This window comes from Astatotilapia calliptera, chromosome 22 (assembly GCF_900246225.1).
Source record: "Astatotilapia calliptera chromosome 22, fAstCal1.2, whole genome shotgun sequence".
Taxonomy (NCBI): Eukaryota; Metazoa; Chordata; class Actinopteri; order Cichliformes; family Cichlidae; genus Astatotilapia; species Astatotilapia calliptera.
The window spans coordinates 8095964-8121502 of record NC_039322.1 but is presented as its reverse complement, the minus strand read 5'-3'; the positions used below and the strand labels follow the sequence as shown (position 1 = coordinate 8121502).

General features: G+C 40.1%; 3 protein-coding genes and 1 long non-coding RNA gene across 5 annotated transcripts; 1 reads left to right on the top strand and 3 right to left on the bottom strand.

Moving 5' to 3' along the window:
* Positions 1-3207: 3207 nt before the first annotated feature.
* Positions 3208-5444, bottom strand: LOC113014980 (uncharacterized). Its single transcript, XR_003271032.1, has 3 exons — positions 5294-5444; positions 4437-4497; positions 3208-3952 (listed from the first exon to the last, which is right to left on the bottom strand). It is a non-coding gene; the product is annotated as an uncharacterized LOC113014980 (long non-coding RNA).
* Positions 5445-6864: 1420 nt separating this feature from the next.
* LOC113014955 (XK-related protein 8-like) lies at positions 6865-11123 on the bottom strand. Its single transcript, XM_026156836.1, has 3 exons — positions 10531-11123; positions 9958-10148; positions 6865-8277 (listed from the first exon to the last, which is right to left on the bottom strand). The coding sequence occupies exons 1-3, from the start codon at positions 10836-10838 to the stop codon at positions 7553-7555; spliced, it is 1224 nt and encodes a 407-aa protein (XP_026012621.1). The 5' UTR covers positions 10839-11123; the 3' UTR covers positions 6865-7552.
* Positions 11124-11322: 199 nt separating this feature from the next.
* LOC113014953 (XK-related protein 8-like) lies at positions 11323-15817 on the bottom strand. Its single transcript, XM_026156833.1, has 3 exons — positions 15090-15817; positions 13916-14103; positions 11323-13831 (listed from the first exon to the last, which is right to left on the bottom strand). Exons 1-3 carry the CDS (start codon positions 15413-15415, stop codon positions 13080-13082), a joined length of 1266 nt encoding a protein of 421 aa, XP_026012618.1. The 5' UTR covers positions 15416-15817; the 3' UTR covers positions 11323-13079.
* A 556-nt stretch (positions 15818-16373) lies between these two features.
* Positions 16374-23863, top strand: srsf4 (serine and arginine rich splicing factor 4). Of its 2 annotated transcripts, XM_026156837.1 has the most exons (6): positions 16374-16557; positions 18867-19057; positions 20853-20962; positions 21395-21609; positions 21702-21779; positions 22895-23863. In XM_026156837.1, the coding sequence occupies exons 1-6, from the start codon at positions 16451-16453 to the stop codon at positions 23406-23408; spliced, it is 1215 nt and encodes a 404-aa protein (XP_026012622.1). In that variant the 5' UTR covers positions 16374-16450; the 3' UTR covers positions 23409-23863. The 2 variants fall into 2 exon arrangements, with proteins under 2 accessions (XP_026012622.1, XP_026012623.1); XM_026156838.1 differs by lacking the exons at positions 16374-16557; positions 18867-19057 and adding an exon at positions 19064-20411.
* Positions 23864-25539: the final 1676 nt, after the last annotated feature.

Sequence of the window (25539 nt, the reverse complement as noted above, 5' to 3'; positions counted from 1 at the left end):
TTTGTGATGGCCTCTTTGACTTCTTCTTTTGTGTCATTCACCACTTTCTGTTCTTCCAGGAGTTTCTTATTTTGTTCCTCCAGGACTTTTTTCTCCTGCTCCAGATTCTCTCTCAGTGTTTGTTCTTTCCACAGAGCATTCCACATAGTTTCTTTCAGATCTCTTTCATGTTTCTGGAGCTGCGTGAACTTGGCAGACAGACTGTCCTTCTCCTGTTTCAGCATCAGGATTTCGTTGTCCCTCTGCTGAAGCTGCTCTTTCAGACAGTTCATCTCAAGGTCAAGGTTGCTGACCTTTTCCTGATCTGAACACGTCTGTTGCTCTTTTTCTTTGGTGGCGCTGCTCACCTGCGGTTTGCGCGACACTGATTCGTCAGTGACTCCTGCAGCTTGGTTCTCATACAGCTCCAGCTTGGTGCGCATGTTTGAAATTTGAGTCATCATCTGTTTGATTTGCTGTCTGGCTCTACTTTCACCCTCTTTTAAAAGTTTGTTTTCAGTCAGAGAGTTTTGCAAGGCTTTCCTAACCAGCATGAGGTTGTCGAGTGCACTCTTTGGCAGAGTGAAGACAAATTCTGGTTTTCCTTCCTGATTGCTCATTTTTGATATTTAACTTTGAAACAAATTTAGCGTGTTACACTAAATAAGATATTCAGATGTGAATTCGATAATCAAATGTGAATCAGGGTTTGAAGTTGGCTGTAGCAGAACAAAAGTTCGTCTAGTGAATCGCTCGTGACTGTAAGTAAGAAACGTGCTTGACCAGTGTGCTGTTTCACCCCTATTTATAGAATTTTGGTGACTGTGATGTCATGGCCTCATTCTCTTTGCTTTGATGTTTGAAAATAGTTCCCGCCCATTGAAAATAGGTCCCGCCCACAGGCTCTCAGAATTTGTCAGTTAAATTCATACATTAATTTGAAATGTGTTTTTGTTTATTTTTAAATTTTAATTCATCCCTCTTCTAAATTTAACCTAAGCCCATTTTCAGAGCGCTGCGTGTTCATCACAGCCATAAATATGTTAGAAATGAAGAGATTTCACTGTGTTCAAGTACCAGATTTAGTGCTAATTTTATTCAGTCATCCAGGGTTTGTTTAGCTTGTTCAAATGTTTCAGGTGCTGTAGAACATCTGATTAGTATTGTTCATTAATGCTTGTTTCCTATTCCTGTTCAAAGTAATACTCTGCGCACGCAGCCAGTGAGAAAACGTCTAACGCTAGACCCGCCCCCGGGAGTCAAGCTGCTTGCATCTAATGTCTCTCAGTTACATAGTAAACAAAGCTTGCAAGGAATCACGAATCCAGCATCATTACTAAACATCTAACAGGTGCCAAAAAAAGAGCAACATTGAGTTGTTAACACTTCACAGCCTGCTCGTTAAACAGACAGTAGGGATCCAGTAGGACTGGACACAACATCAAGCCTCTTGGCTTCTGGTTTGATAACTTCACTCATTTAAAAAAAGAAAAATGCTGTAACACATCAGTGTGACATGTTTGCTTTCATCCTGCATCCAATTAAAACACAGAGAATATGTGTACTAGGTTTTTTTAAGGTGATCTTTTTATTTTTCAACAGCTTATTACTAATTACGGATTTTGGGGAATACTAAAAATCATGACACATCAGGAAAAAAAAATCTTATAAAGGACGTGAAGCGATGTCACTGATGTTGTCACTGCTGATGTGACGCTATACCTTGTTTATGGTAGTACCTGAACTGCCATAAAGTTATGTTAACGCTGTGCTTTAGATTACAGCCAGGAGTGTGGCAGAGGAGGAATTTTGCACTTTCATATAAAATCCACTTTTGGACTAAGTAGATCAGTTAATGGCTGGACTATGGAGGAGAAGTTTTTGCAGAAGTTCCTGTAATAACCTACCATTCCCAGGAATCTGCACAGTTCAAGTCCTTTGTTTAGGTGTGGGATATTCATTAATCGCCACCACTTTGGCGCTAAGGGGCCGCACCTGACCACGTCCCACTTCCCTGCTCAAGTATGTTACAGTGGCCTTGGCAAATTCACACTTTGTCAGGTTGAGTGTCAGCGCTTATTAATCTTGAAACCTGCATGACACACTGGCAGACAGAAAAGACCATTCGGTGAAAATATCAATTCTGGGGATCTGGAACATGGAAAGCAGAATATCTAAACAACATTATTGGTGTGTTTTGCCTCAGTTTTATTGATATTTATATGCTTATATTTTCACAATTGCAAAATCTCACTGTGGATATAAGAGCCAAATTGTGGATATTTTGCATCCACTTTATTGTGTAATATTTTAATTGATTGGGCAGCACGGTGGCACGGTGGTTAGCACTGTTGCCTCACAGCAAGAAGGTCTTGAGTTCAATTCCACCATCAGGCCGGGGTCTTTCTGTGTGGAGTTTGCATGTTCTCCCCGTGTTTGCGTGGGTTCCCTCCGGGTACTCCGGCTTCCTCCCACCGTCCAAAGACATGCACTTAGGATAGGTTAATTGGATAATCCAAATTGTCACTAGGTGCGAATGGAAGTGAGTGCGAATGGTTGTCTGTCCCTGTATGTTGGCCCTGCGACAGACTGGCAACCTGTCCCGGGTGTACCCCGCCTCTCGCCCTATGACAGCTGGGATAGGCTCCAGCGCCCCCCGCGACCCTGAAAAAGGATAAGCGGAAGCGAATGGATGGATGTATTTGATGGCTTAGGCCCCAGGAAGACTAGCAACCACTGTTGTGGAAGCTAATGGAGTTCCTTATAAATAAGCAGACAAATAAACACTATTCTAATCTTATATTACATTCTTAGCAAATTTACACTGTAAAAGAATAACCCTATTCAAATTTAAAAAAATGATGTCCAATTGTCACATCCAAAATATTTGGCTTCAGAGAATCCAAATTGAGTCACTTGATTTGACCTGATACTTTTATGTTGATATAAACAATATTACTAGACTTGACTGAAACTTTAAATTTTGCATTGATCCAAATTGATTTTTTTACATAGAACCATATTTTAATTATTGAACCAAGCTAATATATTGAAATTTAACCAACCTAATGTATTCACATCGAACCAAATTAACATGAACTAATATGTTTGTGTTGAAGCCAGGTAATTGATTTACATATATTCAAACTATATTTTTTACATTTCATTTTATTTCAGTTCAAAAATGCTCTGCATTTCCTATAAAAAACAAGACAGTTGGCCAACCAATTATTTCAAAATTATTTATTGTTCCAAACCATTTTAACTATAATCAATAGAGAGGATTAGTAATATACAGATTTAGTGCTACGACAGAAATGATTAGAGAAATGTTTGTTTTATAAAACCTGCAACCTTTTGAAAACCAGTATAAAACCTGCAACCTGTCTAAAACTGGCATAAAACCATTATAAAAACTCTTTTTAAACCAATTTGCAAGTACTCAAAAATGTTTATATGTGCACTGTGCCTGTACAATGTAAAAAAAAAAAATCTACACATGTATCAATGAAATCAACTTAAATCTCCCTTTCAAATGGGTGTTCTTATAATTTTTGAATGTAGAATACCACTGCAGGCCAACCAAGAAAATAACCAAGCACACATGCACATGCATGTGCACATACACATCCACACATGCATGCAAACACACTACTGTGCAGTGTTAAGTTCACAATTAAGTTTGCGAATCTTAGAGGTCATCTTGTTAAAGTCAAGCTCCATCATAATCTTTTGAAGAGCCTCAAAGGTGAACCTGAATCCTCGTGGATATTCCATTTTAAGAGCATAACAGAGTCCAAAGACCATTGCCACTCCAGCTGCCACAGAAGGCAACTCATTCAGGACTTCCACACCATCAATGATTATCCCGATGTCTCGACGCTGATGTAGGAGGCTTGAGTTGTCCCTGAAGATGAAGAGTGCCATGGTGGTTACTCTGCAGCTCTTCCTCAGCTTCATCTTTCTGGGATATCTTGAGGTAAAATATGGAACAAAATGTACAAGTGAAGAACTGAAGTCTGGCACACCTGATAAATCTTTGACCATAATAAACTACTATTTTGATAGTTGTTTGGTCACAGACTATTAGAACAATTATTTGACTAATCAGATTGTGAATTGCATAATCATTAAATTAAATCAATGGTGGAAAATTTTCATAAATGTTCCACAAAGCCCAAGAAAAAAAAGAAAACAATACAGAACCCTAAGATATTAACTTGATGAGTTGATTAATCGTTGCTGTCCTACATTAATCATTGCATTTAATAGCAGAGTTGTCAAATTTACATCAAGAGACTGCATCTCATGTAGAGACAGAACAGATATGGACATACCATGTATTCTTTTATCAAGTCCTCAACACATCAGCAAGGTGAATGAGAGGATAATGATGGAGAGTCTAGATTATTATGAAATGTTTAAAAAGGATGTGCAGTGTAAATGCAAAATGATACCTGTTCAGATTAAATGAAAATGTATGCTTCAGCCATGGAATGGATGGAGCGATCTGTGGTTCTGAAAGCATACAGAAAAAAAAGAATAATGTTACTTCTCTATAAAACACATAACATAGAAAAACCAAGAAATACGTAACATGACATACACATCCTTATAAAAAGCTAGTACTATAATTTGATTTAGGTTTACCAAACAGTCTACAGACCAGCCATTAGCAACTAAGTTTGGCATAGGGTCAATTTAATGCTGTTAAAATTACAATTTCTTCAGAAAATGCACATTTTTCCGAGCCGCGCCTGAAAGTCAATTGAAGGAATTAGTCTTATGTCATTGATCTTATATGCTGGCGTGTTATTTCTGTCTCTAAATCATGCACATTAATAATTATCTTTTGCGCTCGGTGTACACACACATAACACACAGATAACACACAGATATTTATATGAAGAGAGACAGAGACAAACGTGCGCGCACAAACACAAGCTTGTGTCTAGAAACCGCGCGCTCACCAGAAAAATTCAAACGAAGCGGAGCACGGAGTTATACTATGAATGTTATGAACTATGAACTTATGCTAGCTAGCTGTATCCACCACCGATGCATCGTGGTAACGCTAGCTAGTTAGTATACTGGTAAAAAACGGCTTTTTGCCTAACTTGCATTCCTGACTGTGATGGTCGGTTTCTGGTAACCAGTTCTAACGTCGCGCCGGATAGCTAGCTAGCTTGTAGCTAGCAGCTACAATCATGCAAAAATTAGGGGTGGCTGTCGACCCAGCTTAAATGGGGTTATTTTCTGCAATTTTGGCAATACAAATTATAAAAGCTTTTGTAACACACTTGGCTTTACTTACGTTTATTTTCAGATGAAATTAATCAAAGATGTGACACGATGTTTCCAGCAGCCATGCAGAATAAAAATGGGTCCCGGTCTATTTCTGGTGGGCGTGTTCAAGTGCAAATCACTTTGACTCAAATTAAAGATATTATCTGTTCAACATGAAAAGAAATCAAAAACTTTGCGTTGTGTCCTTTGTACAGATATTTAGTTTCATCCAAATCAAAAGTGGTATTTTAAAATGCAATAAGAAAGGGTTTCACAATCAACTCAATGATTTTATTCTGTTTTGAATGGCACTTATTAGATTGAATGAATGACTGCATGTTAGACTTTTTTCAGTGAAGGGTACAAGAGGTAAATCGAAGAATAACCACACTGATCCGGCCGGGTGAAGTCAAACAATGATTTAATGCACGCGTGGGAAGATCACTGCGTACGCAGACAGCAATTGATGATCTTCGACTTAATCAAAGCATAAACATATATTTTATACCATCAGGGCTTAAATTTAATGACGCCCCCTCAACGTCAGATCCATTTCATACATAGGTCAGATCAAAACCACAATAACGTTTAACACAGTTTAAAAAGAACATTGTCTTCGTCTTCCCAGCAGGTACTTCCTGTCACTGCCGGATGCTCGCTTATCATCTTGACACATCAGCAGCAGTTCTGCAGACACCATATTTACATACATACTTAGCATCAACATAATGTTCAAAAGGAGTCTGATTCTTCAAGTGATAAACATTTGGCTTGGATGTCCAGGAACTCTCGGCCAGAGCTTTTCAGCTGCCGGCTACACACACACACACACACACACACACACACACACACACACACACACACACACACACACACACACACACACACACACTGTCAGATTATAATATTATTTTATGCCATGTTATGCCCCTAATTAAAGATTGTGAATTATTATGTAGTCTTAGTTTGCATTATTCTCCTGAATTAGAAGAAGCTGATAACTATTGCATTAGTTAAACTGATTTGCATTACATTAGACTGCTGATTTATTGTGGATGAATGATATTGTTTTATGATGTTATAAGAAATACTGTTTGCAGAGAGTCATCGCCTTATTTGTCTGATTAGAAGAGAACAGAACATGCTGGAGTTTTCTGCCCCATCTCAGCAGGAGCAGATAAACAGGGAGCTAAGGTCGTAGCTTAGGCGCCGTGTGAGAGAAAGCATGTGAATGTTTAGGCTTTTGTGGTAAGGTGGGGGCACCAGAGGCTATAAGAGTTTGATCAATGCTCCACCATTTTGAGATCTGAGGCTGTCTGCATACAGTGTCCATCTCCCACATGTGTGACCATTAAAATCATCGTTTGACTTAACCCGGCCGGACCAGTGTTGTTATTGTGGTTTTTCCTCTTGTGTTCATCCCCAATTTTTGAACTCGTAACAACACACACACACACACACACACACAACAACACAACCTCAGGTCCCGACACGTCATATGCAGTGGAGGTGTGATGAGCTCATTGAGCTCCGCTGTGTCAGCCTCACCTGCAGCCGTGCACAAATCAAAGTGAAGTAAGAAAAACCGGAACAAACGCACACTAATCATGAAGCTACAGAGCCCCTTTACTCACATGGGTAAGGAATATTTTCATTGCATGTCCACATGTTGATGTGGCAACAAGACATATACAGCAGGTTACCCCACAGTCAGACGCCTGCCATCTACCAGCTAACTGTGTGAAGAGGAAAAAATGCTATAAATATCTATTTTTTGTTGACACGCCTCCTCAGTTTATGGTAGAAGCAACTTAATCCAGTGCTAAGCACAGTGAGACTGATTACGTTGACATTCGTAGAAACCTTCTTGTCTGGGAGGAGGGATGGCAGACTCAGTCACTGCTGACAATAATTTTAACCTGTTACATTCTTTAGAAAAGATGATCCAGTGAAAGAGCCTTTGAAAAGGGATCTCTTCACATGTAAACAACAATTATTTATTACAGATTTAATAATTAAAGCCTCTCATTTTCCACCTCGTTTACCCTTTAATTTACGACTGATATGTTGAAATGTTTTGACACACAGTGAAATGATTTAATGCACAGCAGAAAGTGCATATTCAAATTCATCTCCACATTAAGATGAGTAATGCCTTGAGACATTATATCTGTGGCAAAAACAGACAAAAGGTCAGAGTCCTAGAAAACACAGCCAAGTGATCTCAAATAAAACATTCTACATGACTCGGTCTCTTTCCAGTCGTCCCATGGATATCAAGTGCACATCAGGAGTAAAAGTTCTCGGCCAGCTTCCTCATTCTTTTATTGCAGTGTGCTGATGGGGCGGGCGGATGATGAGCTGCCACGTTTGCTGCGGCTGCAAACATACAAAGTCCCACTTCACCTTCAGGTTGCTGCTTTGTGCTGGCCCCTTTAAGCTCATCTTTGTCAGGGTTTGGATGGAAGACTTTATAATAAATAATTTTAAGTATTAGACCGAGGACGTAAACTGCAATAACACAGGCACCTGTGATTAAAGCGTGCATGGGCTCTATCACAAAATCAGGAGGATCTGTGCTCATCTTCCAGCACCACACAGCACAGAGGATGCAAATATCAGTCAGTATATACCCGTGATAGAGCACAGTCCTGTACCGTGTCTTCCCCTCGGCCACATTAAACCAGTCGAAATACCAAATGATGCCAACAGTGGCTCGATAAAGCCATTCTCCACAAGGACTTTCCATGAAGTCCGTCTTGGATCGCCAAGCGAAGAAGAATAAAACCAACCAAGAGCAGATGAAGTGGGCAAAGATGAAGCAGGGCAGCACGGAGGCGAAAAGAGCGAGAGCAGTGAGACGAGAAGAGATGAGAACCAGGTTCCAGATGAAGTAGATGACTGATGAGGTTATCTTCTGGTTTTCTTTGGCAGGCAGGAAGGAGCGCAGCGAGCGATGGTAGGCCGTCACAGTGAAGGCGATAGCTGAGGCTGAGCCGACGGCTTTTAGAACTGAGGGAGAACGAGAGGCAGCGTCAGAACAAGCAAAGAAAAATGTTGTGAAGTGTGCCACTCCACATAACGACAAGCAAACCTGGTCCCAGAATCAGCAGACTTTTAATGTATCATAACTTTGGTATATTTAGAGAAATTTTAGGTTCAGGTTGTGCAAAAGTGCAAAAGTCTAGCATAGGCCTCAGTTTTCAACAGAGTCACATATGAAAATTTTAGGTCTGAAAAAACACATTTGAAAATGTTGGCTTCAAAATGCAGATAAAAATCAGACCTTTGATATGGTAGAACTGTTTGGATCAGGCCCCATCACTCACATAAAAATAACCTGAAAAGCACTTTGTTAAGTTTTCCCAACTGAATGATCAGGAAGAAGAACAAGGATCCCATGCATCCCAAGCATCACCGATATTAAACTGGTCCAGGTTTGTGATTGAAACACTGGTTTATGCCATTAGATTAGTGGTTATTTAAAAAAATCTGTTTTCAATTTGTAACATTTGAAGTGGGTGTAAAATTGATTTGAGCTCAAACATGTTTTTCAGCGCTGAATAATTCACGTGGATATCGCCTGTATTTAAGAGTTATCGAAGATCAACAACATCACCTTTAAAACCACTCCCGTGTACTTCACCAGCCTGTAACTCACAAAGCATTTGTAGTGTGAAGGTAAAGTTTTGCATGATTTCAACAAATATGCCAGAGTTCTTATACAAGGAAATCAGCTGATTCTGTGAGGGTCATGTGGAAGGCAATGACCTGTCTTGGGTTCCTCTTCAAGCATTGTTCCTTTTAATGGTTAGGGATTTTCCTGCACAAGAAATTTTTTGATATGCATGTGATCGGTAGCTGGAGTTACAAAGGACACAAATTACATTACTTTTTTTAAAAAGTTTTTTTTTTTAAACTGTGGCACAGAAGAACATGTGTCTGTATTTGTTTGGATTAGGCTAATCGTTCTAGGCCAAATACATGTTTTTGGTCTCTCACTCTTATCAGATTTTTGTGCATGTGGCAGAAATTAATCAGGAATAATACTTTAAACAAAAACATGTAAGTACAATAAACATGGCTTTGTTTTTGAATCTTTTAGCCGAGCGCCGGAAAATGTTTCAGCGCGTGGTGACCCTGTTGTGTAACTTTATGTGGTCTGCCACTTCCTGTCCAGGTTGCTGAGGTTCCTAAACACTGAGGTTGGAGTAATTTCACTTACAGATGATAAAGGAATATCTGGGAGGGGAGACATTTCACAAACTGAATGGTTACTGAACTATGGCTTGATATTACAGCACCACACTTGAATTGAGTGAGCTCTTTAGAACAAAGCATTCTTTTAAAAATGTTTTTGACAGCGTGGCTAGCTACCTTAATTATTTTGTACACGGTGGCACTGAGATCAAAGATCTGTGGCTGAATACTTTTGTATTGTGCATATTGTATTTGTACTGTGTACAAAAAGTGCATACTCTATGTCTAAGAAAGTACACTGCTAGCATAAAAATACTTTCGGCTTAGTTGAAGTGAATATGGGTGAGCTGATCTTTGATAATCTGAAGACTTTAAACTTACTTTAAAGTAGCAATGAGCCTCCCCATTTAGTTTTTCATTAAGAATTTATTTTACAGTGTCACTATTTCTGCCCAAAACATACATGACTTTAACTCGAGTAATAAACTGTACCTGTAACAGGATCCAGATGGCCCTGCTGCAGAATGATGGTGAGCATGAGTGTGAGCTGCGGGGCGCTCTCTGAAAACGTCTCTACGATTCGCAACATGCTCAGATCTTGGCTCAGAAACACAGCTACACCCTCAGGGTCAGGGAGCTTTGTGCGGAAGCTTTCTACAGCCTTTTCCAGGACTCCTGCGTGCCTGAGAGCCAAAATATAATAAATGAGTCACAACCAGGTAAAGCAAATCCAAATGTCAAACACGCCTAGTTGAATTTTCCTGAAAGCATTCTTGTTATGGAAGCAAGTGAGCAAATGAAATCAGTTTGCCCGACACACAGTGAAGGAAAGAAAACAAAATGTAGCTTATCTTGTGAAACAGAGAAAATTAAAGCATGACTCGGGAATTCGGGAAGTTATAAATTCTGATTTTCACATAATAGTTCAAAAATAAGATAAAATGAAACTGACAGAACCACAGCACTACAGATGATGAAATCTGTACTCTTGTGGTTTAATGCACAAACCTGATGGAGTTCTTGCACTACAGGCACTTTAAACACGCTTTATTAATTTAATACTACCTGAAGTAGATGCCCAGCTGGAAAACATGCAACAGTTTGAGCAGCCTCTTGGTAGGCCAGCCCTCGACCTTTGTCTTCATCCTGAACTTGTCATAGCTATACCAAAGCCAGCTGTAAGCCTGAGTGAGCAGTGACGAGACCAGGAGCAGAAACAGCAGAACAGCAAGGCACACGTAGGCCTTTTCCTTATAGAAGGACACAGCGGTCCATATATACAGCCCTATGTCAACCAGGTACAGCGGCAGGCCCACACAAGTGAAGAGGAAGTCCCAGCAGGAGTATTTAAAGTTAGCCTGAGTGCCTGACATGTTCACCCGTCTCTCTGCGTGCCTCTAACACAGCTGCATGTGATGCATGAGCTGAAAGACAACTTATATAGACAGATAACAAAAGTAAGCTCAAGATTTGAGAGTTTCAAAACCCCTCCTACCAACCAGCCCGTGTCCTGAAACTTATCTTAAAGGCACATTGTGTTAATTCACACACATACACACCTCCTGCTGGCGAATATCCCGTTAACAGTAAACATCGTCTTTGGATGACTGTCAGAAAGACTGAAACTGAAATTCCTTTCTGGATATTTTAAGCATCATCCAGAAATCCTGCCCTTTAGTCTTCTCCTTACCTGGCACAGGTTGACAGCTGTGAGGTGGGAGCCCTGCATTAATGCACCCGCTGGTTTACCTAAAGGGGAAGCCCAGATCTTTTTACTGTAAGCCAATGACTTACAGTAAAAAGATGTGCGGATGCTTGTAATCTGGGTTTGCAGAAAGACACAAAAACAAAAAGAAGTGACTTAACTTAGGTACTACTTTAATAATTGCACGGGACAGATGAGGTAAATGTTTAACAGGAAGTAATCCCCTTAACTTTTCATACCAGCTGACAGCATGCCAAAAAGTGGCTCCAAACACTATCAACTCTTTTACAGAACAGAGTTTCAACATATAGTAAATGATGTAAATGATGATGTGGAGGCAGGTTTACTGAAAAAGCTGAGAGAAGGATGTGCTTTCAGCTCTGCATGTATACTAAAGTAAAAGTATCTTGGCACATGACATATTTGAACAAGCTAAACAGATAGTGGATGGATGAGCGACAATAACACTAGATTTGGCAGCTAAATGCAGAGAAATATCTAAAACATTCGTGTCTGTGACAAATCAGCAGGTTAGCTGAACTCGCTTTACAACACAAAAGAAAAAAGTAGAAACCAAGCTAGTGGATTTAAAACACTTGACCAGCTTTTGAAAAGAAACTATGAACGAACGAACTTACAGTGAAATTTACATTCAAAAAGGTTCCAGCAGCAACTCTAACAAGATAAAATAAAACACACACACGATAACAAAGGTAATTTAAAACCTCAGAAATAAGTTTTGCAGTGTTTCAAAAACAAATTCCAATTTAGAGGGAAAATCCAGATCTCCCACACTTTTAGTAAAAAAGAAAACCCACTAGAAACAATGTACAAATGTAAGATTGCTGTTTTTATTTTACTCTTTAACCAAGTCTCTTTATTAAACCATTTATAGCTTAGTTTTTATAATTACATACTGAATAAATACAATTCTATTCTAAATCTATTTCTAGAAATCCTAAAGTGAACTGAACTATAACACCTATATAGAAAAACTGTCTTTCTGCTCACACTTTACAGTAATCTTTAGGCTACTAACAGGCTGGAGTAATAAAACACAATTAAAAAGCACACAAACAGATTTGGTTGAGCTTATCAAACGATTCCTGCTTCAAACAGAATTAAAAATTAAACCTGTATGCAATTTTTTTTCAAACGTAATTTATACATTAGCCACAACACTAAAACCTTTAGCAGATTTTGTATTTGCTGAGAACACCCATAAACCTACCAACCATCAAACGCTCTCACAGCTCCTGTGTTGGTAACCCAGCAGGTCTGAGAGGCTTTGACAGCATGAGAGGATGTACACATAATTAGGCAAGTGGTGTTAATGTTGTGGCTGACTAGTGTTTGTATAGTTACAGTACAGTATTTGTGGTTGTAAGAAGCCACTGTGGGAGCATCTTTGTGTAAACACTGGACTGAGCTGAGTGCTCATCAGGTATTTCATTTGACACTTCAGTTAAAAATGTATCCAGAAATCCCCTTTATTACAATATAAACACTGTCTGTATGTTTATGCTTGAACGTAAAAGTACACTTAGTGTAAATACAAGTTTATTATTGCAAGTTTCTTGTTTCATGTACGATTTTAGAATCTGTACTTTGAAGCCACAGAAGGGAATGGTTCACTTCAGACATGTTTGCACTAGTGGGAATATTCGCATTTGCAGAGGTGATATTGTCCTATGTGCACATTGGACTATGAAGCTACAAGTTGGAGACCAGCTAATGTCTGATCTTAATTTGTCAATCATTTATGTTCTTAAGTGCACTTTGGCTGGGAAAACTTCAGAGTTTTAGTGCACATTGGAAAACTATTTTAGTGCACTAAGCCTGCAGAAAAAAACTGCAGCACAAATCTGAGAAACAGAAACAGATGCTTCATTCAGTAAAAAGCCAAACATCACAGATGAGGGGGCTCGGCACCGTTTGTGCCGTGAGGGTTTCGGAGGACTCTTTGATCTGTGTAAAAATTAGTGGCGTGGCAGGCCATGCGTTTGTTGACAAGTGTAGAGGACAGGGTGCTGTCCTGGATGGAAAAGTCTCTAAAGGACACTTCTGCATCAGGCAGATCACTGGGCAGTCCGGGCTCCCTCCCCAGAGGTCTCCACAGTTTAGGGTGGAAACAGCAGTAGTACAGAGTTTTAAAAAGCAGCCCCAGGAGGTAAGTGAGAGGTAGAGAGATGAGAAGTGGGAGGACGAACGCATCAGTCTGGACCAGGTCTCTGTAGCACCACCAGGTCACCAGCAGGATCACCCCATCTATGGTCATGAAGGAATGGTAGATTAGACTCCTGCCACGGGTCTGACCCTCAGCCACGTTAAACCAGCTGAAGTACCAGATGAGCCCCACGGTGGACCGGTACAGCCACTCCCCACCCACGCTGTCCATGAAGTTTGTCCTCTGTTGCCACGCCCACAGCACAAAGACGAACCACAGCATCAGAAAATGGGCGGCGATGTATCCAGGAAGGACAGAGGAGAACAGGGCGAGTGCCACCACCCGTGGAGCGATTAGCAGCAGATTCCACAGGAAATAGATTAAGGAGGACCCCCATCCCTGCTTGGCTTTGTCTATGAGGAAGGCACGCAGGCAGCGGTGGTAGTCCACTACCATCCAGGCTATGGAGGTGGTTGAAGCAGCAATACTTACAACTGAAAAACAGAAGTCAAACCAAGAGGAAGTGAACAAGTGCACAACTGTGATGTTTGCTTGCTGTTCACAGAGAGAGAACTCACACTGAACTGTCCTGGCCTTGTTGGTGCGAAGTATGACGTGGATCATCAGGGTGAGCTGAGGTGCGCTCTCACAGAAGGTCTCGATAAGACGGAGCATGCTCAGGTCATGTGTCAGGTAAACAGCATACTCTGACCCTTCCTCTTTCCTCCACCAGACTCTAAAGCCCTGACGTATGGCGGAGATGTGTCTGAGTGCGGATGGGAGAGCAGCGTGAGAAAATGACACAGCAATGAACAAACCAAACTCATGGAAATAATCGGGTGTGATTCATTAGGAGAGGTCAAAAACAGTGTGACTGAGCTTTTCATACCTCATTAGTTCATTTTTATGCAGTCAGTTGTGCTCAGACTTACTGGATTTACAACTTACCACACCTGACACTGACATTTGTACATGGCTTGAGGTGTTTTAAAGAAAAATATATGGTTTCATTTTTGATTAGAAAATAAAGAAAGTGAAAAAGCTATGCTAAGGAAACTTTCACAACAAACAGGCAGAGGCCTTAGCTGCTGTTGAAACACTTATTGAGAAACAGATTCAGTGATGAATTCGGAGTGATTACATGAAATGACCTTACTAACATTTAACAGATGTGTTTTACATTTACTTAGTTCCTAAAGCTAAAACCCGGGATGTTTTACTGTTTTAAATTATTAGCACCCTGAGTTTATTTATCAGTGCCAAACTTTAAAATGTTCAAAACAGGTACTACTATACCATAACACCTTTATTCATAAAGCACTTTAAAATAAACCGGGGTTCACAAAGTGCTGTACATATAAAATAGCATAAACAGAAAATAAAATCAAACATTAAAAAAAAAAAATAGAGAATTAGAGAAAACAGAAAAATAGAGCCAACCTTTCAAAAGGTGCCAGAGGCTTCAGCAAATAAATATGTTTTAATACGAGTCTTAAACTCAAAAGGAGAAGACGCGCATCCGAACAATCAAGCAGCTGCATTACCCCGATGTTTATCAAATTAAAAATTTATTTCAGTTTTAAATTTATGGACTGTGCACTGTTGCTGTTCAAACATGAAAAACCTAGTGTTAAAGCTAAAATAAAACTGCTTTAACCATGCCACACTTCCAGAAAATCCTGCCATTTAGTCTTCTCCTTACGGTGACAGCTGAGAGTTGGGAACTCTGCGTTAAAGCACCTGCGGGTTTACCTAAAGAGGAAGCCCAGTTGTAGAACATGCAGCAGGCAAGACAACTTCACTCTGTCCCCGAAGAGCACGCTTTTCGCTCCAGTCTGTGCGCTGAAGCCCGGCAGCTCTCGGTCGTACTTGAACCAGAACCAACTGAACATCTGGACCACGACGGACGACAGGACCATGAGGCCAACCAGGACTCCGAACCAGAAGAAGTCTCCTCGGCAGTAAAACTCAGTGGCCACCCAAACATCGGAGCCCCAGTCTACGAGAAAAGTGCACACTCCGATCACGGAGAAGACGAAGTCGGTCCAGGAGTACTTTGAAAAAGTTCCGGGCTCCATGGCTGAGCCTCCCTCTCTCAGCAGCTAGCTGTCCACTCGAGCTACCTGTTTCTGAGAAGCTAACCTTCAGCTAACGTCGTGTACCGTTATTTTCCTCCCAAAGTGGCTCCACAGTCTTCTTCACCACGATGAAGAGAAGTTGCAGAGGGTTTGACATTTTGAGCTCCAGTAAATTAATGTTACGCCCCAAGACAAATAAATTACGTTTAAAAACTAAAAAATACTTCCAAAGAGAAGAACGGGTGTGTTTGTGTGATTGTTGGCCACGCCCACCGCCGCTCATGCAGGTTTTAAACGCATCACAACAGTCAGAGCACCGCTTTCCGACATTCGCCATTTTTATTTCAGGCATGAGGCTAGAAGTTTCAGAGAATTTCCAGCAACGGCCTCCTAATTGCAGTACTCTTGGGCCACAAAAAATACTTGTTTCTTATACACTCTCACAAAGTTTCTGTAGTTGTTTAACTACGCTTTTAATGTCTATTTGTTGTTTGTAGTCCGGTGCCATCAAGGAGTGCGTCTTGTCGCAAATCCTTAACTGGCCGATCTCCCACTGTTGTACCTTTGCGTGAATTGCACCCGATAGTTTCAGTGTTTTAAACAAAGCTTGTCATAGCTGTGTATGCTTGTGGATTTATTTGCGTACTTAGAAATCCGATTACATACACAGTGATCTGAATAGTCACACACAGATTTTAATATGCACACAAAAACTGAGATAGACATTCGCACAAATAGTTCTGGTTCAATAATAACCCCACAATGTCTGTGATAACTAGGAATGGAAACTCCTATCCAACGGTGGCTCTGGTCTAACTGTAAAAAGTTATTTTCATTCATTCTTAAAATCGCCTAATCGCACGATATATTTTCTAAAAACTAAAGTTAAAAAAACTAAGACAACCCCCCTTTTAGTCGTGGCCTATCATATCAAAGGAGGGCCTTATGTATGGCGGCAGTCTCACGCCTGCGCTGTAGCCGCTTGGTTGTTGTCGGGTTTGTCGTTTCGGCAGCACGCTCGGAAGAGGCAGCAGCATGTCGCGGGTGTATATCGGAAGGTTGAGCTACAGAGCCAGAGAGAAGGACGTAGAGAGGTTCTTTAAAGGCTACGGGAAGATACTCGAAGTCGACTTGAAAAACGGGTAACGATGCTGTGAATTAATCGTGTTTAACATGGAAATTGGTGCTTGAAGGGCCGCGTACGGCCTTGTTGAATCCAAAGCGGGTCAGACTTGCTAATGCTAATATAGCTACTCTACACCAAATTTCGCTTTTCCCGTTATTACGCGTGTTTTTTTTCCCTAAAGTACGCCTTCGTTTTACACGAGTGCTTGTTTTATCGATGTAAAGGATGTAAAGGTTAAGCTAAATTTTCCCATCTTTATTGTTGGTTATTGTTTGCGTTAGCGCCAAATCGCTAGCGAGCTAATGTTGGACGTGGCAAAGTCAAAGGCGACTGTGTGCATTACAAGCAAACGGTCTGCTGCAGCTGTAACTTCACCCACCGTTATATTTTTAACGCAATATGAAACTGTAGGGGGAATAGTTTCAACCGTATGCATAGCCTTCCTTTACGTTAAATATCTCTTTGCAGTCGTACTGGCGCTAATCTGAACAAATTAACGTGTAGGGCCGCTAAAATCTAAGGCTCCAACCGGATGGTTTTATTGTCTCTATAATATGATTGAATAGTCTGTAAAGTTCGATTACTTAGGTCTGTATGTGTCACAAAGCTGTGGAAAAATACCCACTGATGGCTGAGATATAAAATTTACAAAAATGCACAACAAAAATTTGTATTTGTTCACATTTGAGGAAGTAAAATGGTGTATTGAGAAATTTATGCGTTACAACAGCCAACAATATTAAATGAGAGGTATAATAAAAAATTGGTTCAAGGAAGTCGAATAGCTTAATAAAATGTAGTAATTCAATAATAATATATAAAAACATAAAAAAACATATAAAAAGCTTGATAACATGAAAATGTTTAGAAAAAAACAATAGGAAAAAGGTTAAAATTTATATTACTAAAATAAAATAAATCATCCAAGTTAAAAAAAAAAAACAACACACACACACACAACTTGTCAGTAAAAAAAAAACTAAACAGGAGCAAAACTTAAGTAAAATTTGCATAAAGTATTATATCATAAAACACAGATAACAGTAAAAGATGTAAAATGTTGGATTTAAAGTAGGGCTGCTCAATTAATCGAATTTTAATCACGATTACGATCTGGGCTTTCAACGATCATTAAAAATGACTGAGCCGATTATTAGCCCCTCCCTCATTTATCCGCGACACCTTAAAGGCCGGTCCGTGAAAATATTGTCGGGCATAAACCGTCCGTGGCGCAAAAAAGGTTGGAGACCGCTGATTAAGAGGACCCGAGGGAAGCTCGGAAAGCTAAGCAGAAGTTATTTGGAGAGTGACTGCCGTTGGTTGAAAAGAGAGTTAAAAAAAAAAACTTCAGTGGTGTTGCACACTATTTTATATTATTTTTTAAAGTCATTGTTAACCCTTTAAAGCCGGTCAGAGCAGCACGCTCCGTTTTGCGTAACTATTTTTAAATCCCTGTAGAACCTGAACCATGTAAGCTAGCGCAATAATTTGTTTTGCATATGAAACCGGAGGAGTTGTACTTGCATCTGATGCCATCAGCTTGTCCTCGGTCACGGTTTCGTTCCACATATAGCTTTGCAAAAATTGCATAAAAAGCGCTTGCAGGAACAAAAACATAATATTCCAGAAACAGCTTTGCCGTTCCTATCAGCTGTTCGTAACACTTCCCACAGTGAAATGATGCACATGCTGTTTTCTTTGCAAATTTGCATCATAGGATTGTTTTTTGTTTTTCCTGCAGTATATAAAAATTGCTGTATCTCCAAAATAAAACTATGAAGACACTCAAAATAAATTTCCTGTGGTGGGAAACTATTTTTTGCAACTTTATTGTATTTAAAGTTTTGAGGGATAAGCCTCTTAAATTTCTCCAAGTAGAAATATATGTAAACAAAACAAAAGCGATTTTCAATTTTTTTTGTAGTTTATTGCACTTTTTTGCAATTTATGTAATTACTATGGACTTAATGCATACATATTATTAAAATATGGGCTATAACAGTTGTATTGATGTATAGCAACTTGAAATGCTCCCACAAATGGCACTACAGCATGTAAAAAAAATAATATAAGCTCTGGTGGACTTGGTTCTATAGTAGGTCTTAAAGGGTTAAATAAATATCGTCAAATAATCGTGATCTCAATTTCAGTGAAAATAATCGTGATTATCATTTTTGCCATAATCGAGCAGCCCTAATTTAAAGGACAATAATAATTTATCCTGCTCAGTTACCTGCTGCCATCAGTAAACTTGTTACATTGCTGCAACTCTGCTGTAAAGTCCTTTCTTCTTTTTATTTAAACATGTTTCATTTCCATCTGCAGGTATGGGTTCGTTGAATTCGACGACCCCCGTGATGCTGATGATGCAGTATATGACCTAAACGGCAAAGAGCTGTGTGGAGAGAGGGTCATTGTGGAGCACACCAGGGGACCACGTCGTGATGGAGGCTATGGTGGTGGTGGTGGTGGTGGAGGAGGAGGTGGTGGAGGAGGTGGAGGAGGAGGAGGGCGGAGTAAGTGTCCAGCGGTGTATTTCCCGTATTTCACGTGAATAATAATTTATAAGAAATCTCATTTATTTCAGGGAATTCTTAAATTTCATGGGGGGCAGAACTGGTCCTTGGTGGCTAAAGTGCATTCAGTTTATATCATAATTTCATGGTGGAAACTGACAGAGGTGGTTTTTCTGTAGCTGGTTCTTAGAATTGGGTGGAGTGAGGTGAAGCTGGTTTGTTCTCTATTAATTCAATTTTCGTTTCTGGGTCACACCTTCACAGTAGTTTCATCACAGTTCACCTTTGTTGCAATCTCAATGAGCATTCCTGGTTTCTAGTGGTGTTTTTGAATTGGGGAAATCTTACTCATGTACTACTTAACAGTTGCTTCTGCGATGCAGTCCCTGACAGATGGCGGCATCTTTCTTTCTGTGATGGAAAGCTGGAAACAGGCAAGGTGGAACCTAAGAAAGAAAATGGCGCTGCTCTGCTGTCTAAAGTGAACATTTAACAGTTTAACCACAATTTGGCATGTTATCACGGACTGATTAAGCTTTTCAAATCAGGATTTGACCAATATCTGGTCCTTGTGTCTGGTAGGTGTATCCCCGATACCTCTAGATCGTTCTTTGAGAACCAAAGGGGAATTATTCCTGCTAAGCCGCTGACCTCATTTTCTTTGTTTTGGTCGTTGAGACACTCCCACCCGTCCACATTTCACTATTGTTCTGGCTTGAGTGAGCCTTCTAGGTTTCTAGTGGTCTCTTAGCCTGCGAGTACATCTGAGTTTCTGGATAGAGCAGTAATTTGGTTTTGAATTGCTTTGCTATACATCACTTCACAGCTTCTACTCAGAAAAGAACAGCAGGCGTGGGAGGAGGTGTCGTAACGTGATTAAATCTGTGTGCACCAGAGCCACCAATGACTTCTTCAAATATCTTGGGTTTCCATGTGATGGATTTGAAACTAACAATACATGTGAATGTGTGATGATGCAGGAATTGGCTTACTAATTAAAACAGTATAAATGTATTGATTGAGCATTGTAGAGTAACTATTTGACTGTCAAATATCTTGTAATCTATTGATGTCTTATTCCGTTTTTATTTCATTTAAAGTGATTGTCAATTTAAAGGTAAAGATTTAACAAAGAACCTCAATGTTTTAATTGAAAGAGTCCTTTGCTGACTGCCTGCCCCTATTGCTGGCCATGGTGTCCCCCCTTTCCAAGAGTGTGGTTTGACCATTCTGGGCCCCTGGGCAGACCAAAAAAGGGAGCCATTGTGAATGAAGACCGCTTTTCCCATTAGGCCCAGGCCGGGTGGTGAGGATGCCATGGGGTTAGGAACAGATGTGGGTTCAGCTCTTATAGGTGCCTGAAAAAAAACAACATGTTTTGTATCAGTGAAATGTTTTTAGATAGGATAGATTAGACACTTGATTTAGTTCAACGTAAGTACTTCCTCCTTCAGTTATTAATTTGATTTTTATTGCTTTTTTCTTTTCTTTTTTCTTATTAAAATAGGCCTGTTGAGCATCAACCAAAATTTAATATCCATAGGGTTTTTTTTTTCTTCTTGTTGGCTTAAAAATTTAAAGAAAGACTAATAGAAAGAAATAATTAGGGTCTTTTTAGGAATTAATAGCTTTTTCTCTTTTTTTCAGCCTTTTTGCTTTTTCCCTATTTTGTTTTCTTTCCCAAGAGATTATTGATATATTTTAATAGTGTGTAGCTGGAAGTTTAGTATGACTGCACCATCCCGGTTGCTTTCCAGTCCTCATTGTTCCTTCTGTTTCCTTGTTACCCTGAAAGGTGGATATGGACGCTGGGGAGGAAGAGACAGATATGGTCCACCTATACGGACAGATTATCGGCTTATTGTTGAGAATCTTTCCAGCCGCTGTAGCTGGCAAGACTTAAAGGTATGTTTTTGCTTAATTCACCCTCCTCTCTCATATTAAATACTTATTGTGAAGGAAGTAAGGCTTACAGTCCTGATTTTAAAAAAAAAAAAAAAATTGAAGTGAACCATTATTTCAGCGTTTTAACATTTCCCATAGTGAGATTTTCCCCGTCTTTTTCTTTTTTAAAAAAATTTTTTTTCCTTATTTTACCCAACTTTAAGAACGTTGCATTAGATTTTGATTTTTGTTTTTATTGTGGCCACATGATTATATAAACATTCATAAAGCACAACACACCCATTCTGATCAGGTTGTCCATAAGGGAAGATGTAATATGAATCCATGATTCAGAAGCTCTCATGGATTTTATGTAAAATATTTACATGCAGTTTGGTCAGAGCCTCCAGTGGACACATTCTCATGATCTCATCTGTTTCCTCTCCTTGGTAGGACTACATGAGGCAGGCGGGTGAAGTGACTTACGCTGACACCCACAAGGGCCGGAAGAATGAGGGGGTGATCGAGTTCAGGCTCTACTCTGATATGAAGAGGGCCCTGGAGAAGCTCGACGGCACAGAGGTGAACGGCAGAAAGATCCGGCTCATTGAGGACCGTCCTGGTGCCAGGCGCCGCCGCTCGTATTCTCGTAGCCGCAGCCGTTCCAGGTAAAAAAGGCACTGTTGTTTGGTATTATATTAGGAATTGCATGCTGCTGCAGTCGGATCCAAGATCGATAAATGGTATAATATTTTGTCAGGTCTCGCTCCAGGAGCCGCAGGTCTCGTAAGAGCCGCAGCCGCAGTGAGAGCAGCAGTCGCAGCCGCTCCCGCTCCAGGTGAGAAAAACTTTATTTTGCTGTTTTGTCCAGAAACTGATAGATGTTCGATCGATTTGTCCTCTCACTAGCTGCCTTGAGACAGCTTGAGACTTTGTATCCAGTTCAGTTCATTTGTTTTTATAAGTATGTTACAGGAAACGTGTTACGCTCATTTATAGCTTTCATATTCGTAGACTCTACTAGAGTTACTTTGCATGATTCAAATCAAGGCTTATCTTTCTTTCTTATCCTCTTTGTTGTGACTTATTACTTCATCCTGTCTGTAAGAAGCCGTTATAGCTCCTGTGCTCACAGCCAGAGCCGTGAGACTGAGATTGCCATATTAGGATAGATCTCTCGTTCTCACTGTAGAGGAAAGCTAGCTGAAAATAAGGGGTTGCGTTTACTTCTATCCTGACTTCATTAATACAGACTTTGTTTAAATATGACCATCCGTTACTGAAATCGTGGGTGTATATATAAAAATAAGGAATGCATAATGGGTTTAATAATACATGTACAAAAATGTAAATAAATCTTCAGGTCAAACTTTCAGTCTTTGTCATAAGACGATGACATCGCGCATTGGTTTGTAAAGTCGTGCTTAGCTGCAAACGGAGCGTTTTCAGGACTGCAACTGCAATTAGGACTGCATGCTGCCTGGCTAATCCTTTGTCATTAACAATAACAAAGGATGAGCAGATCCTGAATAATCCTCATTTGTGATTTCTGATTCTTAGTTACTAAATATGACTGAGCGCATAAATTGATCATAAGTGTTTACTGAGGTTAGCGCTGAGGGCTGTCTTACTGTAGACTTCTATAGGGCAAGAAGTCTTTTATTTATTTTTTTTGTATGGTGGCCTTTAAAAAGCATGAAGACTACGTACTTTCTCTTTACTGTCTTCAGACAGGATGTAGAAATTTCTGTTTAAATTATGTCTCTCAGATGCTTTTAAAGCTGCTCACAATCATTCCATTTTTGTGTTGCGGAACATCGAAACAGAGAAAACAGACCTTAGAAAAACCCCTAAAATTCTAGTAATTTTACCCAGCTGTTCAGTGCTTTATGTTAATGAGAATTTTGGTGGATGGGTTGGTGCAATAAGACTTGGTTTGTCTTTTGTCCACAGAGCTGCTTCTCGCTCCCGCAGCCGATCTCGTAGCAAGAAGAATAAGGGAAAGGGCAAGAAGGAGGAGGAGGAGCGCAGCAACGGCGCTCAGAAGAACAAGGATCGCAGCCGGAGCCGCAGCCCCAAGAGTAAAAAGAGCAAGAAAGAGGGGAAAAAGGGCAAGAAGGGGGAGTCCAGGTCCAGGTCTCGCTCTCGTTCTCGCTCCAGGTCTCGCTCTAGATCTCGTTCTGCATCTGGAGCTAAGGATCAGTCAAGGAAATCTGTCTCAAAGGGCCGGGAGGAGCCCAAGAGCGATGACGAGGGCGGCGAGCCTGAGCGAGGCTCACGCTCTCGTTCTCGTTCCCGTTCTCAGTCTCCTGAGGAGTCCAAATCCAGAGCCAGGTCTAAATCAAAGTCCAAATCCCGTTCCCCCTCACCTGCCAAAGCCCGCTCCCGTTCCCGCTCCGCCTCCAGATCGGAGTCCCGCTCTAAATCCCGCTCCCAGTCTCGTTCTCGTTCCCGTTCCCGCTCTTAGTTCAGATTTTGGACTGTTTGTCACAAGCCCTCCTCCCAGTGTCTCCCTCCTGCCCTCTATTTACATTCCCCGTGCCCGACAACACTATCCTCACCTCCTGTTTTTTGATAAGTAGCTGTAGAATACCAGGCGCTCATGCTCGATGTCTCTTATGCACATGCTACTCCATTTCATTTGCCCTTTACCAACATACGTTTTCATTAGTGGTGTTTGTAACAATAACAACAGGGTGCAATGTCAGTTTTATAAGTTCAAGCGAAGGTATGGTATTTGTCTTAGCCTTTTTTAATCAAATGTAGAAGCATACTGTTTTTGTCGATATGCTGGTTGGGAACACCTTCCCCACTTTTGTGAAATCCTTGTAATCTTTGTTTCACATTAAAAAAAAAAAAAAAAGCTTGTTCTGGACTTGTTAGTCATGTTTATGTTGGTAATAAATTCGGTGTGTGAGGGAAGCAGGTTGGCTCTTTTATTTATTTTTTTATTTTTTTTGCATGATGGTGTAAATATCACTGGGGTGAGTTTGTGTTTCTTTGTTTGCTCAGAAAACAGTTGGAACAGTTTTTAGAAAATGTTTTTTTTTTTTTTTGTTTGTTTTGTTATCCTATGTTAACATAGGATTAATTTAAAAAAAACAAAACAACAACAACAACAACTCATAAGGCAGTTTTATCTGTTTTTAAAAAGCCAAAGATGTGTTTTGTAAAGTAAAAGGCTGGTTTGACTGCTGGCAGGCTTCAGTTTCATAACGTAAATTCCTCTCAAACTCAGCTGATTACACGTTTTCGTCTAATAAACAATTAGTGGGTACATTTTTATTCACGCCAAGCTTAATATTACATTTAAATTTATAAAACTGATTCAAGCCACCTGTTTTCCACGTGACAGAAATTTAAGTAGGATAAATCAAAGAACCCTGTTACTGTGATTCCTTGGATGACATGATTCACGATACACTTAATATTTAATCATTTGTCTAAGACTTACTTTGAAGGTAGAACTGTAATTTGTCAGTAAGATCGCTGAAACAACAATTTAGTCCTTAGGCTCTGATTTTATCCATGATGTCAGAAGAAGAAAACATGCAGTACAAAGTCCCAATTTTTACTTTGTGTGTTTCACATCTTACAAAGCCATCCACTCCGTCTACCCTTTGGCTGACATCCCTGAGTTAAACTATAGCTGCTGGCAGAATTGGTCAAGTCAGTTTTCCTTAGGTTTCCAATGTGTATCTGCATGTGAGCCATAACAGGAGCTGGCTAAATAAATACTCTTCGCACACAGGAAAGAGAGTGTTTGAGAATACACTAAGAATTATCAGAGTTCATAGAAGGAAAAACTGAGGTGACTCGGATCATAAGAATATTTTCCATTTTATGGCATAAAGTTTGGATATGTTCAGTGACAGATTCTCAACGTTGGGGTGTGAGGACTAGAAGGGTTTGGTTTACAAGATCTGTGCTGCCAAATGGTATGGGGACTGTAATTAATTTTAGATCAGTTTAATAGTTATTTGCACTACTGAGCACTCAAAACAAAAGTTATAGATTCCCATGATCAAGTTGCTTGTGCATGTGTGGCAGAAGGCTGTGTGCGTGAACCAGAGCAAGGTCAAGAAACAAAAGCCCTCACAGATGTTGCCTCAGATGCAGAAAACTAGATAACAGGTTAGAGGGAGGGAGGCAGGTGTATCGGTCCATCCCAATGTGAAGCTGCAGCTGAGGGAGGAGAGGAAGAGCAGAACTTTGCTACGTAAACAACGGCCGCTTCTCAATAGTTTTGACCAATCAGATAAACGCACATTCTCTATAAATCTCTCTCCCAGGAGTTGGCTACAGCAGACTGCTGCTGACTGGTTTTATAACCAGAGGGAGATCCATGTATTATTCTTTGAACTGCTTGAATCATTAAATCTAACTTGAATTGGACCAGAGCTGACCACACAACAGCAGCAATAAACCTTTCTTATCAAGTTCTGGTGTGGAGAAAATATTTTTCTATAAAGATTAAACTTTATTAAATAATTTAAGTTTCACCACAATTCAGTCCATATTAGTCATTTACATTTTTTAATACTTTAGTTTGACCTAAATCACAGAAAGCTTTATTAAAGGCAGGACTTGCGCTGGAT

Coding starts and splice junctions, on each gene's coding strand:
- LOC113014955 (XM_026156836.1), bottom strand. CDS start 10,838: ATGTCAGGCACTCAGGCTAACTTTAAATACTCCTGCTGGGACTTCCTC. Junction 10,149..10,530: donor CAGCTGGGCATCTACTTCAG/GTAGTATTAAAT, acceptor TTTGGCTCTCAG/GCACGCAGGAGTCCTGGAAA. Junction 8,278..9,957: donor CCATCTGGATCCTGTTACAG/GTACAGTTTATT, acceptor GTTCTCCCTCAG/TTCTAAAAGCCGTCGGCTCA.
- LOC113014953 (XM_026156833.1), bottom strand. CDS start 15,415: ATGGAGCCCGGAACTTTTTCAAAGTACTCCTGGACCGACTTCGTCTTC. Junction 14,104..15,089: donor CAACTGGGCTTCCTCTTTAG/GTAAACCCGCAG, acceptor ATCCGCACTCAG/ACACATCTCCGCCATACGTC. Junction 13,832..13,915: donor CAAGGCCAGGACAGTTCAGT/GTGAGTTCTCTC, acceptor TCTGTTTTTCAG/TTGTAAGTATTGCTGCTTCA.
- srsf4 (XM_026156837.1), top strand. CDS start 16,451: ATGTCGCGGGTGTATATCGGAAGGTTGAGCTACAGAGCCAGAGAGAAG. Junction 20,963..21,394: donor GTAGCTGGCAAGACTTAAAG/GTATGTTTTTGC, acceptor TCTCCTTGGTAG/GACTACATGAGGCAGGCGGG. Junction 21,610..21,701: donor CGTAGCCGCAGCCGTTCCAG/GTAAAAAAGGCA, acceptor ATATTTTGTCAG/GTCTCGCTCCAGGAGCCGCA.